Source organism: Enoplosus armatus, chromosome 11 (genome assembly GCF_043641665.1).
Source record: "Enoplosus armatus isolate fEnoArm2 chromosome 11, fEnoArm2.hap1, whole genome shotgun sequence".
Taxonomy (NCBI): domain Eukaryota; kingdom Metazoa; phylum Chordata; class Actinopteri; order Centrarchiformes; family Enoplosidae; genus Enoplosus; species Enoplosus armatus.
Window position 1 is genome coordinate 21973709 of NC_092190.1, and position 17608 is coordinate 21991316.

The window sequence follows — 17608 nt, forward strand, 5'->3', positions numbered from 1 at the left end:
CGTAGGAAGAGTCTGGCCCATAAAGCAGCATCTCTGTCGAAACACCCGCTGGTATAAAATCATTTTAAATGGGTGACCTTTAAAAACTACAAATCACAGTTTCCAAAAGGAAGCGTTGGCGGCCTTTCAGTCAGTGTGAAAAGCGTCAACTGGAAGACACAGATGTTTGGATGAAGACAGGCGCTCACGTTGGATCAGAGCTGTAACTCTGGTGCAGATGCAGTGCCTTCACGGCCGTCTGAAGAAGGAAACACCAAACTCACTGCTCTTCTTCCAGACAACCGCCAGATCCTGATCTCTGCCAGAGCTGAAAACACTGGATCTCTTGTGAATGTGTAAACACAAATGATACCACAATTTGTAAAAAAAAACAACCAAAAAACTGATGCAACGGTAAAGCCTGACATCAGATTACCAAACACCCAGTTCATGGTCACTATTCCAAATAAACATGGGACATAAAAAGTCATCCTCCAGCATGTGAAGTGTGAAGAAATTGTGCACCTTTAATTGCATGAACCGACCAAACTGACGTCGTGTCCCTCTCCTGTCCCGCTGAAGTCATCCCAACACTCCCAGAACAACAGTTCCCGGCTCAGCAGCGAGACTGGCCGTCATCGTTTCATCTGAGGCAAAACAAACGGCGTCAGATTAAGGACGAGGAATATGGCGTGTGGAGGGCAGTGTCATCTCTAATCTTTAGTGTGTTCAGCGGCATGTTTGGAGCGGGATTCATCCGTCCACGCGGATTAGTGCAAGTTGTGTTTTCTCTGTTGACTTTTAGAGTGAAACCTGTCTCGGTCGGCAGCCCCTTGGATCAACCATCGCCCAGCTCACCGGAACAATACAGCTTGCTGCTGCTCTTCTCTAACTCACAGGGCACTGGCTCTATATTAGTTAGACCTCCCAATAGTACATGACTTACACCCCCCCTGTGTTTTATTGGCCTGTTATATAACACTGAAACACTGCTACTGCGATAAGAGAAGGCAAGTGGAGAGAACGCCCTGCTGCTGCTCATATGGCTTATCAGCTTGTGCTGAAGTATCCTTACGGTTACTGCTTCCTACTGGTTTTTCTTGTTGTGTGGCAGTTTAAGTGTCTCACTGATGCTCTTCAGTGGGGCCTAGCTCGCAATGTGACTTGACTTTTGGGCAAATCCCAATGACATCAGTTAGAGTACCTGTTTGAAGCGGTTATACCGCGGCCTGCAGCTACGCTGCCCCTCTGTCCGGTGGACAAAGACCAGACCTGTATAACGTCCCCTCTGATATAAATCATACGGTATAAAACAATTCACCTTTACTGTGTTGGGCTCATATTAACATTCATTAAGGACTTTGGCGGGTGTGAACCTCTATTCCAAATATATCTACTCTGTCCCCTGGTATGGGGCAGCACCACGCTATATTAAGAAGTCATATATATACTGGATTGAAATGCCATGGGTTTCGAGGTTTGCATATTTGTGCTGTTGTCCTCTACGGGGCAGATGGCAGTATTTCTCGGTCAGGCGTTGACACAATGACACAATGTTGACAAAAAAACTAGGCCTACAACATTTAAGCCAAAACCCAACACCAAAAAGTGCTTTTTTTTCCTGTTTTGTTTTGTTTTTTCAGCTCCAGTTCTGTCAATGAAGCCAAATCCCTTTTTGAAAAGTGTGTCAATCCTTTCTCATTTTGGCTGAGAGACCAGAAGGTCCCCGGTGATCTGGGTCCAAATGTCAAAGTTCCCAAACACTACGACAGGAAATACATCATTTGTACACATCATTTCCTGGACCCATTTTTGAGGACCCTGGCTGCTGGATGGGGGGGGGGGGGGGGGGGGGCTGCGGTCCAGGTTGCCTAATGGCAGTGAGATAAGTAGAGCTGAGGAAGATGCTCCTCGTCACGGCTCAGCCACAGGGTCTCCAGGGAGGCCATTAAGGGAGAACTTCAGACCAGAAGGAGCCGGACAGCTGGGTGTGTTTCTGACCTGATGATACCAGTTGATACCAAATGAAGGGATCTATTAATAACTCCCACTGTAAGAGGAGACAATCTTGGCCCCTGGGGCGGCATCGATGGACGGGGTAGACTTTCACTGGCAAGGAGGGCCGTTAGGATTCCAGGCAGTATCTGACAGGATTTCTTGCTTTGCGTCCAGAGAGCCGACACCTACTGAGAGACGGGACAAATAAGGTCCGAGAAGGATGATATCCAACTGAAGACACTCCAGCTTTGACGCAGATAATCACAGGAACGTGGACGGGATCAGAGTGCTTTGGTGGCTTCGGAGGAGGCTTTTTAGGCTCAATCCAAGTATAATCCAATCCAAAAGTAGGTCAAAACTGAATTACTGACAGCTCACTCATACTCCTGCTCACAGCAGGTAGATGCTTGAAGGATTCATTCTGAATGAAGGTGTTCGAGATCGTCGGCCTTGTTTAATCACATGTAGAACCTCCAGGATCCCTGTCTGTCCCCTGGGACGCCCCTTCCCATGTCATGGCACGTCACATTCAATATAGGGGATGTCGCTGTAGCGGCGGTCCACCTCCACCCACTGCTGCACGGCCCGGGCCACGATCTCCTCGGAGAGCCTCTGGGCGTACTCCAGCAGCACCGGGTTGACCTGAGGGGAGCTCTCCGCCGAGTCCATCTCCGAGTGGACCAAGTAGGCTTTCTCGCCCCTCGACCCCTTGGCTTCCGCCTTCTCTGTCGAGTTGGCATTTTGGGCTGCAGAGTCGCTCCTCTTGGATTTGACGCACCCCATACTCTGGAGGATGTAGCATTGATTTACTTTAGGGTGGGAGGTGTGCGGTGGCAGTAGGGTGCGAGAGTCTTTTGGTTAGATTTCCAACGCCAACGTTTTCATTTTGATCCAGGAAGTGAGCGGTCAGCACGTCCCAGAAGCAACTCCGTGCTTCCCCTCGGCTTCTCGCTGCTGCAGTCGCCTTTGCGCTCCTGTCATCCGCTCCCACTCTCATCCATGAGTGCCAACATGTGTGACGGTCAGTATTACACAGCGGAGGGTGGCGATTAAGTGGGCGCTTGGGGGCGACCGGCTAAGAGGCCCATCCCTGAGTGGGTCTGGCGGCGTTGAAACAGTCGGTCCTGCTCCCTTGAGGACTAGAACTCATCCCTTCCTCAACTGCAGAGAGAAAGAGAGTGGAGAGAGACAGGGGGAGGATGTCAGTGATTTATTTTCCATCAGAGGCGGCCTAAAAAAAATACCAGATGGCGGAAACGAGGAAAGGATTGTGGACGATTTTCACGGTAGCAGTGGCAGCTACGTGACCCCGGCTCGAGGTCAAGGCCTCTACGTGGCACCTCTGTAGGGTCACTTTTAAACGCACTCTGCTCCTCTGCACGTCAAGCGTGTTAGTCATTCACCCCCCCCCCCCCCCCCTTCCTCTATCTCAGAGTGTTTTATGACTCAATCCCTCGGCCTATTTTGTATTGCATGACACGGGGATTGTCTGTCTCTGGCCGGAGTGCACTGATGCTGTTTTGTTGAAAGCCTGTGTCTCCCATCTGTTCCACTAACCGAGCCCTCGCAGCCTGATTCACACTGACAGCTCCTTCTCTACGACTACAGGCCTTGGCGCACAGCAAACATGTGCTCCATTCAGAAAGCTGCATGCTGGAGTCTACACAGCAGGCAGGCCGGCCATGAATGATTGATGCAGAGCGGGGAGTCTCCCTGTGAGTAAAACAACATTTGGAGGTGCCCGGCGTCAACGCAGGAGTCTGCACTGTCACTAAATCCACAGCTGATGTCACCATAATGAGCTTAAATGCTGGTAAACGAGTGTTAATGTGCACCAAACTGTGAGAGCATCCTTTAGCTGTCATGCACACACACACACACACATATGGGGTTTGGATTAAACCTGATGATGATTTATTTGAACAACACAGCCTCAATGGACATCTCTGTGCAAACAGGAGATTCAAATGAATACTTTTACTGCCGTACATACTTTTAACAGAGTGTGCCAGCAGCGTCAGGCTTCTCTCCATTCCACCAAAGAAAAAGAAGAAATAATCCGGCGACAGAAGAAATAAACCAAGGTCGTTCACATGGATAGGAATCCGGACATCATGTGGTGTCGCCCTCCCCGCAGCTCCTCCAACAACATCCCATTCCAACTTGAACGCTGCTGATTGTGTGCAACGTGTGAGGAAACAAAACGATCTCCCAAGTTGCTGCCCGCCGGTTTGGTTCCTGCAGGATGAAGATCTCCGCACCAGGATTCAGATTAATCTCTGAGGATGGTGGTGGTGGTGGGGGGGACGGGGGGGTAAAATCCCAGGCCGGTGGAGCAGACGGCTTCCCTGCTGCCTTCACGTCGGTCAACGCCGACTGGAGCTCCTCAGCAGAGACGCAATCCCGGGTCTGGACTGACTTCAGCTCTCCACGGCAATTACCGAGCTGCAGCGGTGCTCAGGAGGAGCGCGAGGACACCGGCGCTGCGCACTGACGGCGGCGTGGCGGGATGGCGCAACACTGACACCTGGCGGCGACAGCGAGAAACGCTGCGGTGGAAAAACGTGCGCTAAAATCACCAAAGTGGTGTTCCGCGTGTTTTCATCAGTGGTGAAATGATTCAGATTATTTACTACTATTACTCCTCGTGCAAAGCAGGTATTATCAGCTAAATGTACTTCACAGTATCCACAGTAAAAGTACTCATTGTGCAGCAGAACAACCTGTCAAGGTAACTGAAACGTCACTGACACATTCACGACTGTCTCAGGCTCACTGCGTGTTCACCAGCACACAGTGTGAATCCAACAGGGCGTTCAAAGCTGACAGTCAGCCTACTGTTATATTTCCACTCGGACCCCTTCCTTTATTGTTGCCATACATTACATGTGTGAAATAATGGATGTGTGTGTGTGTGTGTGTGTGGCTCTGGAATAAAATACAAAGGGAATATGGAGCATCTGTGACAAACGGTAAATAGAAATGATCATCTACTGTCACTAAATGATCTGTCAAAGTGAGGAAGAACAGCCTGAAACAGTTCAACCACAACCAGGAACATAAACCGCTCATCAGCAACAGGAAGGCCGGACTGAACACCTCCCGCCTCCCGCAGCGACACAACGGACGCTCCCAGGGCCAAAGTGTCTCACGTGTTTTCTACCTGCGCACAGCAGCGGCGCCGCCTCGTGGTTAGCGGAACAACATGACAATCAATTCAACAACCAATCACAACTCAGCAACAACGGCCTCCTGGACAGGTGGGCTTTGAGAGTCAGAGGTCAGAAGTTTGACTTAGTGTCTTATAATTATTCCTCATTCTTCTCTTTTCCTGGTGGGAATCGTCTTTAACATAAGTCATATTAGCACCCACCTTTTAATAAGTATTATGATGACAATATGTACTTTCCCACCTAAGTAATATTATAATAACTCAGCAGTTTGTCATAAACATGAAGCTAATATAAATATATCTATGTTGGTATCCAACACGCGTGCTCTTATTCCGTAATGATGCTATTAATGTCCTGCTTTATGATTTGTTTTTATAATTCAGACCCGATTAGGGTAATAATTAGTGGAGTGTTCAATCTTTTCATGCTGCCATGCATCCATGTCACACTGGAGGGAGGTGTGTTGACACTGAATGCACCCGGACGTGTTAGGTTCACGGCCACATCTCTCCCCGATCCTTTTCCTTTCAAGTCGTCCTGGGAATCTCTCGGGTCGCCATGTCGCTGCTGCTCTGCAGATGATGGCGTTTCAGGATGTGAGTGACGTGACCCGGCCACACGGTGGCACCATCCTCTCACGCGCTGCAACCAGGTTTCACCAAGAGGGATTTGGACTAAGTCCTGGACTAAGGATTTTCTTTAAATGTGCAGATTTGTTTTGCACTCCTGTACAGGGATCGATGCACCGATAATCAGCTGCTCAGACGGGAACCTGGTCTGAACAGGCGACACCTAGAGAGGGACTTGACTTGCACTGGATAAAGCTGTAACTCTTTATCTTTGGATGGAGGGAATGTGTCTCCACAACCAGGCGGACGCAGTTGCATCCACGTGCCTGTCATCTAAGACAAGTCATGTTTGATGAGTTTATCGTTAAAAACGCAAATCTGACAAAAAACTGTTTATTTTGAATTCTTTGGAAACAAAACGTATTCACAGCACAAACTCCCGCCTCGATGTCCTCCATAATGCGCACTAATGGGCTACACTTTTAATCTGGGGTGATATAACTTGAGGCGCATCAGAAGGGTACATATTACGCCCCTGCCCTCTGTGCGCAGCCACCGCATGAAAAGTGAATTTATCCATCTGTGGACGCGTTCAGCACATGCTCACAGTCTCCGTCCCGTTATGGTTTGACAACGAAAAAAAGTTTTCATGTCAGTCGGTTAAAATTCATTGTTGCCTGTCCAGCCAATCATAGTTTTTGACGACACAAAAGAGGCTAAAGTTGGAGTATAAAAAGGTGTGCGCTAATAAAGTATGATGCCTATCAGTGAGGGACATTAATCCAAACCCAGTCCAGCCGCGCATCGGGTCCAGCACACACCGAGGGATCTTTTTGTCAACTCCACGCCTTAGAGACAATGCATCTGTCTCAGATTGTGCTCTATCTTGGCTTGCTGATTGCTTTGGGTCCCGTCGTTTTGAGTGGCCAAGAGGCGCACCAGCAGCAGCCCTCCGCCACCAGCCCGGAGGACACGGAGCAGTGCGCCACCTGCGAGGTCCGGCAGCAGATTAAAACTATGCGATTGAACGCCATAAAGTCTCAGATTCTGAGCAAGCTGCGAATGAAAGAAGCTCCTAACATCAGCCGAGACGTAGTGAAGCAGCTCCTGCCCAAAGCGCCGCCGCTGCAGCAGCTTCTCGACCAGTACGACGTGCTGGGCGATGACAACAAGGATGTGGTTATGGAGGAGGACGATGAGCACGCCATCACGGAGACGATAATGATGATGGCCACTGAACGTAAGTTTTTATTTCGCTTTGTTTTATGCACGACGAGAAGGACGCCTTTTACGCACGGGGCAGAGCGCGCGGGAGACGCTATCAGTAGACCAACATTACCTCGGTTTAAAACGGCGTGTGGGTCGGTCAGCGCGCGCGGTCGTGTCGGGGATGTTTGTTTACACCAGTTTATTTCTGTCTGTGACTTTCAATCGCACATGGTCAGTGTTTAGAGAACATAGAGAACCTGTTCTTTCTCTGTCTCTCTCCAGCCGAGGCCGTCGTCCAGGTGGATGGGGAGCCAAAGTGCTGCTTTTTCTCTTTTACTCAAAAGTTTCAAGCCAACCGCATAGTCCGGGCTCAGCTCTGGGTGCATCTGCGCCCGGCGGATGAGGCGACCACTGTGTTCCTGCAAATCTCCCGCCTGATGCCGGTCACGGACGGGAGCAGACACATACGCATCCGCTCCCTGAAGATCGACGTGAATGCCGGGGCCAGCTCTTGGCAAAGTATAGACGTCAAACAAGTGTTGACTGTGTGGCTGCGGCAGCCGGAGACCAACTGGGGCATCGAGATTAACGCCTTCGATTCGAGGGGAAATGACTTGGCCGTGACCTCCGCTGAGCCTGGAGAGGAAGGACTGGTGAGCTGAACCTTTATTCTTTTTTACATTAAGTGATAACTGGCAGTTTATTTCATCAGGAGTGAATAGTGTTTACTGCTGCAGCTGCGGGACTCCTGTCCGCATCGATATGACCACAGATCCATCCTGTGAGAAACAAAACATATTTCTTACATGTCCAGTTTCTAATTAGGCTCCAAAAAGCATTTTTGGATTCTCTATTGTGCTGTCCTGAGGTCTTAACTTTGTGCAGAGAGGCTTTGCAGAGCCAGCAGGTGGTTAAACATTCCTGCATTTCACTGCTGGAGGAGGGAATCAAGATTTAAGACCTCTGAAAGCTGTTAATCAACACAGACTCCATGTAGGTGCACACCTGCATTTGGACAGATGCCCGGTCCACAATAACCCCAAATCTTATTGCTTGATTACATAAAAGTTCACCTGCCCCACATTCCTTAAAGTATTCTGTGTGACTGTGTAAATCAGAGTAATTGCCTGCACACACACACACACACACACACACACACACTGCTACTATCAATGACAAACACTTGTCATGCGGCTCAAATACTGGCATCGGGCTCTGAGGCAATTAGAATGCCTAGACGGCTGTGGTTAACCAACCGTCGGATGATTTAATTTCTTTAAAACTCAGAGTTTCATAATATTATCATGCCGTGTTTGAAAACCAGCTGCCAAAGGTCGAGGGCACCGGATTAAAAGATGTAAACTGAGTGCTGTCATCCGCCTCTTCTTGCAAACCAGCTATTTTCAAAGTTTTCACGCGCGCTCTGTCATTGCAGCAACCGTTCATGGAGGTGAAGATCTCAGAGGGCCCCAAGCGTGCCAGGAGAGACTCGGGCCTGGACTGTGACGAGAACTCTCCAGAGTCCCGGTGCTGCCGCTATCCGCTCACAGTGGACTTTGAAGACTTTGGCTGGGACTGGATTATTGCCCCAAAGCGCTACAAGGCCAACTATTGCTCCGGGGAGTGTGAGTACATGCACTTGCAGAAGTACCCGCACACCCACCTGGTGAACAAGGCCAACCCCAGAGGGACCGCAGGCCCCTGCTGTACCCCCACCAAGATGTCGCCCATCAACATGCTCTACTTTAACCGAAAAGAGCAGATCATCTATGGCAAGATCCCTTCCATGGTGGTGGACCGTTGTGGATGCTCTTGAGTTGGGACGGAGAGCCAGGCGAGAGGGAGGGGAGGACGGAGGGGCTGTGGCTCAGCCCGGGCCTCTGAATTCAGACTTTTTGACACAACCAATCCACCAGTTCCAGTGCTTTCCCGCAGAACACGGTGCAATAGAACCAGAGTAGAGGCCACAAACAGCCCGACCTTCCCGCAGGGCAGCGCTTTCACAACCGGCATAGCTCTTACTTTTCTTTCCTGCAGTGAAACCTTAGCCGTAGAGGCGTGAAGTCAGATGGATGCAGGAACACACACACACACACACACACACACACACACACACACACACGCTGGACCTTGGAGTGAATGTAGACAGACATTATCAAAGTTATCCAAAAACTTTTTGTTTTTCCCTTTGTCTCGGTGTTCTGTGCTCTGTCCATTTATTCAAACGCGCCGACAAATTATACTCGTACGCCATCTACTCCACTCCACTCGTAGCCAACATACAAGCTACTACACTTTTTGCTAAGCTATATGTCTGTGATAATCATTTTTCAAGTTATGTTTTCAGAGTGAAACCAGGAATCCTCAAGGACTTTTTGAAAGGGCTTGGAAAAACACAAATGGAGACTCTTTAGAGTGACATTTCACACTGGTGGAACATGTTTTAGTGCACAGGTTCATAAGAAAAGATGAAAACCGGCTGCGAGGCAAACCCTGAGTCACCCCCACTTTATTACTGCCATTTATAAAACACACACTACACAAGTTTGAATTTTGTTTCGTGATTAACCATACTGAGGGCTTGTGAATAAAATCCCGCGTGTAGGTGGTGACGCGCTGGTCGAGCACTCCTGACACAAAAGCGTTCCACCAGGGTGAAGTACCACTTTAGGTCTTGACAGGTCTCCATGTACTCCACACATAGACGCAGCGACATACCTGACCGAGGAGCGTTCTGGCTCAGTCGTAAACTTCACTATCCAACTAAACAGCCTGACCTGCCCGATACACTTGAATTATTCTGATTGTAAATTCACATTACTGGACAGAAGGACTTGAACTGAAGGCACAATGAATGCAGCCTACAAATGAAAAATGTGTTTAAGACAGAGAAAATGGATTGTCGAAATGTATGAATGTTGAGATCATGCTTAAACTCTGTCTTACAAACAACACAGTTTGCACTATGGCACACCAATAGAAAGAATTGGTTGCTACAAAAGTTGTAAAAACTGATTTTGATATGTTTGCTAATTTGTATTGTATACATATGCCATTGTTTCCATTAGGAGTTGCCTTTCTAAACCACTGTTGGTAAATGTATAAAACCACAATCTAGCAAGAGAAAAGATGTAATACAGCAACTCTATATACTTGTTTTAACAAATAAAGTTTCTAGCTTGTTTGTTGAGTTCTGCTTATTTGAGTAGTTTGTTTCTGCAGTTATGTTCTACCGATTGCACGTCACAAGAAGCGCAATCATAAGTGTGCTCATTTTCTATAAATCTGAAGCTTTAAGGCGACACTGTAGCATTCAAGGGATTTTCAGTTGTAATTCAGACTCGTGTAAATTCTTGGAACATGTGGAGGATCTTCTTGGATTCAACTTCCAAATCCTACACGATTTGAAATCAACACATTTCAACCATGAAACAATTCCACTGCAGTCTGTCGTAAGAATAAGGCTGCTTCAGAGGTAGCTTAGTGTCATTCTGCAGACTCACAGACCCAAACTTCATGTTTCAGTAGCAAAACACAACAACCTGAACGTGAACATCGCAGCCCCGTTTCACGCCTCAGCAGCTGAGAATCTTTGTCTTCAACACATGGTGTAAACTGATAAGTTTCACGGGCAATGTCGGAGAGTGTGTGTGCGCTGGGTGCATTGGTGTGTGTTGTCATTACTTTTCTCCACACACACACACACACGTACTCTGTCTACCTGACTACACTTGCACAATCCCATCACCATAAGCCTGTTTTATCACGAGCGTAATTCAGCCCAACTTCCCTGACTTTGCTTTTTTCCAGTGAAGGGATGTTGAAAGTATTGCAGTCTAATGAGAGGATGTGAACTCTGGTGCGCTCTGACAGCATGACCTATTCGACTGACGGCCTCATTGAGGCTTGACTTCCGCCCAGTAGAGGGCGAATTGAGCACTACCCCCGAGAGCCACTTCCTTTCCTGCTGAGAGCTGGAAAGCTGCCATGACGATCGGCCACAGCAGAGAGCAGGCTCCGGGAAGAGTGGATCCACAGAACTTCTTTTCCCTGGGGGAAGGTTTTTAGACTCTACCCTTCTCTGTTTGCTGGTGATGGGGAGGGGGTCTGAAAAGATCTGTAAACAAGAGAACGCTCTTTAGGAAAAGCAAAGGTTAAATACCAAATTCATGAGCTTGATTAACAGCACAGGACAGAACCAATTTATAATCTGTAATCTCTATTCTCAAGTGTTCCTGCAACTGTGCTGTTTCCATCTGCAGTTTGACATGGGCACGAACCTTTTATGAGTCTAATACTCTCCAACAGTTTCCAATTGTTTCCTTTCACATTATTACTAATGACGCGTGTCTTGAAAATCAGCAATTGAAGCAGAAGAAAAAAAGAGTATGACAATATCATTGCTCCCAGGTCCCATGTATGAATGTCAGTTAAACTTTCATAGTTTCCAATCTTACACAACTTTGTGACTATTTAAATGTAAGGGTTTGAGCATTTCTTCTTCTTTAGATAATAAACATGAGAGAACTAGAGTAAAACAAGTTGAACATAATGAACCTTTTATTGTTCTTTTCACTTCAGCTAAAAGGTACGGCGGTAAACAGCCTGCACCAGTATGAGCTGTTCCGATTCTGTGACGTTTATCACGCCCAGGTGCATCATTTCATTCAGTTCTGTCCTGCAGTATTTGCTGCTGTCTGCTTGTTTCGAGCTACTTTGCGAACAGGAGCTGGGAAACGTTTTGACTGAGCATCGCTGCATCTGTCAAGAGTCAGACCCTGGAGGACTGTATCCGCCAGCGACATTCCACCTCTGACAGGTGAGGAAGTGAGAGTGAGAGAACGGGAAGAAGGATGTTAGGGGGTAAAGGAGTAGTCCAAGGCAGCTGGAGACCCCGTTATTGGACAGGGTTCCTGTTGTGTAAAGTTAATAGAATTTGAATGGATAGAACCTGTATTCCTCTTCAAGTCCTTGTTAATTAATGGTTATTAAATGATGCGCAATATAGCTGCGGAATAATGTTGAACAATAAGATGAAAATGGATTGTGGTGCCAGGGGATGAAACCACATTTTCCCACTTATCCTTAGTGTATTCCAGCCATAGTTTTGTTTCAGAATCTAAGATTTCAGATTCGTTCTGCTCAAAGCACTAAGAATATACATTTAAAAACACTCCAGAAAAAGTAAAATAAACAAACCTGTCAACATGTTTCATTGGGATCTATTCTTTACCAAAGGTAAAGACTGCAACAGTGAGTGGCTGTCCAGAGTGACCAGGATGTTGTTTCTGAAAAAGACGTACTGTTGTTGAGTTCTTGAAATGTTGTGGCCAAACTGTGGACTCAACGGCTCAACTTTCAGCTAAAAGTATAATGTTTACCATGGCCACCATCTTACTGTAGCATGTTAGCATGCTAAGAAGGGAAATTAGCGCTAAACACAAAGTACAACTGAGGCTGATGGTAATGTCATTAGTTTGCTTGTATTTGATCATTGAGCGAAGCGAACTTTTGACCAGTTATTAACATTCGTTCTGTGGTGAATGTCTGGACCAATCCAGTTCAATCAACAGTCATGAGAATTCATCCTCTGGGAACCATGCATATCTGTACCACATGTCATGGCAATCCATCCAATAGTTATCTTGATATTTCACTGTGGACCAAAGTAATGGAACAAGACAACCAATCAACTGACCGAGTGCCATGTCGCTACCATCGCTAGAATTAGTACGATTAAGCCTAATATCCATATCTAGACCCAAAACCAGAGTTTACAGTGTACTTTGAAAAAGACTTACAAACAAATGTTGCTGTGATTAAATGGGTATAAAATAGATAATAGATGGAGTTTATATTGAAAGTCCAAAGTCATTGGAATTTATCCTTTGGGAAACACGGATATCTGCACCAAACTTCACAGCAATACATCTAATCCAACCCAAAACTAAAAATGTGTGGCACTAAATGAAATGTCAGGGGATCACCAAAGTCACCAGTATTCATCCTTTGGGGAACAGGAATGTCTGTAGAAAATTTCATGGCAATGGACCACAGCGGTGGACTGACCAACCCTGCCATCTAATGCATGTTAATCTGCATGTTTCTGTGAGTAAGCAGAATACAAGAGGTTTATTTTAGGAGAGTCTAATAGGTCTCTAGAGAAGGTAAATGTCCACAGGTCAAGACACCTGACAGATGATAGCAGCTATTCAAGAGAGGTATCGCTTCTAGAGGCCTTTCCAGGAATGTGGGATGTATGGATGGGGATGAGTTGAACTTGAACCAAGAGGCTGTGGTCAAAGAACAAGGACTAGAACAGATAACTTGTCTTAGCCGGGTGAAAACATGAGAAAACTTAAGGTCAAAGTTGGTGAAGTGTACTTGCTTTATAGGGGTTATCAGCAGAGTCTACTGTTATTATATGCTCTGTGTCAATCTATCTGGAGGCTTATTTCTGCCTAAAGGCTTGGTACAACCAGTTTACTACAATTCATGAATGTTTGGAGACTGTCGGCGTCATGATTACAACAGAGACACTGCTAATGCGTTACCATAGGAAACCATGTCCTTTAAACTGTCCAGAGACTAAAAAAGAATCATTTCTTTTTATACTATATCTATATATCTACAGCAGGCATCGTAGATATGTCATTTGGCTTTAAAGACTTCCCCCACATCTGGACAAAGGAGGGCAATGCCCTGTCCTGGACGTGATGCAGGGACATGGACAACGGGTGGGGAGAGGGAAGGGGCTTGCCACGTGCATCCAAAAACATCTGGACCCTTTAACAGATGTGTGAACCATACCATCTGGAGAAGTGTTTCTGCTGATCGCTCTATAGCAAAGGTCTTCCTCGACAACAACGTGGTTCAAGAGTGATGACAGATCAAGTTGTCAAACCACAAAGGGACTAAAGTGAACGTGTCCGCAAGGTTGGACGATATCATGAAATAAAACTAAACAATGCTCACAGTAATAATGCACTGAAAGACTTTTATTGCCTCTCCTGCACAGTTTACAAAGAAAACTGCCACCTGTTTCTTGCTGTTGTGTGGATCACTACCATCAGGTCAGAGACTCAAAACTATATCCTCCATATCCTCAAATCATGGATGATTTCTGCTCCACACATTTCTACAATAGCCTGGTTCCAGACCACCTCTTAGATTTATTAAGTGATTTAAAAAGGTCTGTGGATTTGGCCATTGACAAAAAAACACATACACCCCAGCCCGTCCACCACGTTCTGCTACTGCCAATCGGCTTGCTACTCCCTCACAGCGGGGGGGCGACCACTCAACACAGTCGCGACTATTTGCGTCTTGGCTCCACAATGGTGGAACGAGCTCCCCATTGACATAAGGACTGTCATGGACTGAAAACTCATGTGTTCAGACTGTACCTTGGCACATCAAATCAAATAAAATAAACCCTTTCTCTCTCTCTTATTGTCTATCTAAATGTAGCACTTTGGTTGAAATGCACTTATTGTAAATCGCTTTTGGATAAAAGCATCAGCTAAACAAATGTAATGAAAAACGGCCGACCCTATCAAGAGCTTTTAAAGCGGGATTAAGAATGAGGATGTCACCTTCCTACATAGCTAGCTAGCTAGCTACAACTAGCTACAATCATGAAAAATAGCAACTGAAAAATGGACACAAAAATGGTGTCAAAGTCAATTTAAAGAAATAACTCTTTGATTGTCATGAAAAACGTTAACTACTCCCTGCAACCGCTACCGCAGCTTCTGCGTGGACCGAAGATGACGTTGGTGGGACAGGTACATCACTGGCCACTGATTGGCCGGGGCAAACCCCCGCAACGTGTTTCTGTTGAGGGTGTTGATATGAGGTTATAAACATAATATGTGGCACTTTATCATAACGATTTAAACATCCAAATTGATAAAAAATTAGATCATTACATTATATAGACTACGATTATATTATTATCATTAGATCCAGAATCATAGTTAAGGAGACAACTATTCAGACTATCACCTGGTTTCCCCCATGTGTTAACAGAGGAGGTAAATTCGCTTAAAAACAATTTTATGTGGCAAATTAAGAGATAGAAAATCACAATGTTCCACAGTGAGTTAATGTTTTGCCACTAACGTGAGATCATGCAAAACAATCAGTGACTGGAACTGATGTATGTCTTATTCCGCGTAAAACACGCTGATCAGGGTGATAGCACACTGTGTCCGATGTCCATCTGACCACTGACTTTAACAATGTGCCCCTGGGAAGCCACTTTATCTTATGAGGGCAAGATGTTCAAGATGCACATTGTAATCACTTAAACAACCAGCAGAGGATGATCACCTCAGGCCAGATTGACAGGTTGTTTGTGAAAATCCCTCTTGGGTCTACGGAAAGCAATGAAAAGCAATAAAATCAGCCAGTCTGGGACACGATAAGGGCCAGATGGCCAGCTGCTGAATGCTACCTGTCTTCACTTCTCGAGTGATTTATCCTTTCCGTCTGCACTCCGCTTGCTTTTTCACTTAGGGATGAGGAATCACTATTCCTACCCCAAAACTGACAGTCACCTCTGGGAAGCTATCACATGATTAATGACTTTGTAAAGCTGCTGGAGGTTTGGAGACAGGACAAATTTGGTGTTCACTCCAGATATGTTTACAAAATTCCTCAATGTCAGTGTTTGTTTGCGAGGAGGGGTTAGGTGACGAGCAAAAAATGTGGCCCTAAGCCATCCGAGGTCCATGGCAGCAAAGCATTGTCTCTCCGGGGACGAAGGGTTGACAGTGATGAAGAATAGATGTTCCTCCAAGGACACTAAGGGAGGGCAGATTATGGAAACCTCCTGTCTCCCGATGATATGCCTATGCTCTTAACACAGACGGATGTAGAGTAGTATCAGGTATGTGTCAAGAGACCTGGATAAATTTTGACATCTCAGAAATAACATTTATGGTACATTTTTACAGATTACTGCGCACAATTAATTTTACAAGAAGCTCAGTTGAGTGACATTCATGCGGCAACAAGGACTTTCCAGAATTAGGCCTTGGTGGATAAATCCAGGAACACAGGCTTGAAATTTATTGATATGGAAGGAAATCCAACTCTCAAAAATGTTTCAGTATGTTTATGGCATATTTATTTGAAAAATCAACAGTGTTTATGTCTAGGTTTGATTCGCTCGAAGCCTGAAAACATCACATGACCCACAGGCGCGTCGCTGAAGCAGATATTCCTTGAAAGCAGATATTCCTTGAGCTGGACACCCTGAGCTATTTACTATTTGAAATGTCAGGTTGAATTTCACAGTTTTAATTGTAAATGCATTTTTCCCTCCTGCTAACCCAAAGTGCCTCTTTTCCTTCATAACCTAAAATGTCCCCCAAGTAGCATGTCTTGGAATATAACTTCAAAACTTGCTGTGGGAATTGTCGACAAGTGATTAAAAATTAGAAAGAGTAGACTTGATGGCCCCATTGTGGATGCCCTTGACCCATGAAATTGAATGTGGTGTGGCTGTAAATTCTCCAACAGTTGAGAACCTGTGGCTTTTTAACACCCATCACATTAGTGTGTGCCTGAAGCCCATAAAAACAACTAAGTGGCTCTTCTGTGGTTGGCAGAAAAGTGCACAGTCACAGCAAGGCACCGCCACCAATTACCAGCTGAAAAACAAAAACTTCGATGCAGCAGAGATTTTATAGTCGGTCCCATATGGACCATGGTACGGGTAACGGGTTTAGGACGCTTGATTAAGTCCTTCTGTGAAGTTCGGTGTTGATGGTGAGTGTTTGGGGTTTGGTGACAGATTTAAAGACCTTTGTTTGCGTCTGATTCAAAGATTCTTTGATGGCTGTATTTTTCAGAGAAATCACCCAATTTTTTAGCCTATTTTTGCTAATTGTTTTAGTTTGTAGGCTCACACTTTTACTGTCTGGTTCAGTCTCACTGCTGTCTTCAACGTTGTTACCCGGAGGAGGCATTATTTTGCAAAAAAAGCTCTGGTAAACGCAGGTTGTTCCCTGATGTTAAAATCCTTGGGATAAACCACCATAAATTAAGTTTGATTTTAAACACAAATCTGCAAATAATTAGTTATAAAATGTATTATTGTGTATGTATTATGTATTAATGTGAACATTTTATTCATTTTTAATCTTTGGAAAGAAAAAAGCCAAACATACAGAATTTAATAACACTTAACAGCGTTAGAAAAGTTTGCGACTAGGTGGTGAAGACCAAAACAGAGGGTGAATATATAATACTTACATTCATCAGGTGTCCAGGAACAAGACTCGAAATGAATGCTAATGTTGCTGCGCGTCTGCTGGATGTGTAAGTAGGCAATTGTTTGCTAACACATTAGGCATTTATAAGTTGGTGGCCAAAAAGATGAACTAAATAACAAAGCTTTATGGCTGCAAAGTTGTTCAGTGGAGCTTCGAAGGCCCTTCACACCCACACAGGTGTTTTCAGTTACTGTGGCTGATTAGACCTCGAGTCCGGTTGAAGCTGGGTGGAGCTAACAGGTGCAACACAACCAACAGGAGAGAGCTGTCAATCAAGCTAATTCTGTACACACCCACACAGTCGCAGAGGGCTAATCAGTCAAGTGGAAACACCTGGTCAGGTTATTACTATACCAAACCCCCCGGTGGTGGGGGGGAGGTATGAAACATCCTGAAC

The 17608-nt window shown here is 45.7% G+C and overlaps 2 protein-coding genes across 2 annotated transcripts; one reads left to right on the forward strand and one right to left on the reverse strand.

The window, feature by feature from the left end:
- Positions 1-2334: 2334 nt before the first annotated feature.
- On the reverse strand, positions 2335-2939 carry c11h2orf88 (chromosome 11 C2orf88 homolog). Its single transcript, XM_070915353.1, has one exon. The coding sequence runs from the start codon at positions 2758-2760 to the stop codon at positions 2491-2493; it is 270 nt and encodes an 89-aa protein (XP_070771454.1). The 5' UTR covers positions 2761-2939; the 3' UTR covers positions 2335-2490.
- Positions 2940-6577: 3638 nt separating this feature from the next.
- Positions 6578-8744, forward strand: mstnb (myostatin b). The gene is made up of 3 exons (XM_070915217.1): positions 6578-6959; positions 7211-7581; positions 8364-8744. Exons 1-3 carry the CDS (start codon positions 6578-6580, stop codon positions 8742-8744), a joined length of 1134 nt encoding a protein of 377 aa, XP_070771318.1.
- Positions 8745-17608: the final 8864 nt, after the last annotated feature.

Excerpts from the sequence above, each read along its gene's own strand:
- c11h2orf88 (XM_070915353.1), bottom strand. The coding sequence starts at position 2,760 with ATGGGGTGCGTCAAATCCAAGAGGAGCGACTCTGCAGCCCAAAATGCC.
- mstnb (XM_070915217.1), top strand. The coding sequence starts at position 6,578 with ATGCATCTGTCTCAGATTGTGCTCTATCTTGGCTTGCTGATTGCTTTG. Across the intron at positions 6,960-7,210 it reads AATGATGATGGCCACTGAAC|CCGAGGCCGTCGTCCAGGTG; the intron begins GTAAGTTTTTAT and ends GTCTCTCTCCAG. Across the intron at positions 7,582-8,363 it reads AGCCTGGAGAGGAAGGACTG|CAACCGTTCATGGAGGTGAA; the intron begins GTGAGCTGAACC and ends CTGTCATTGCAG.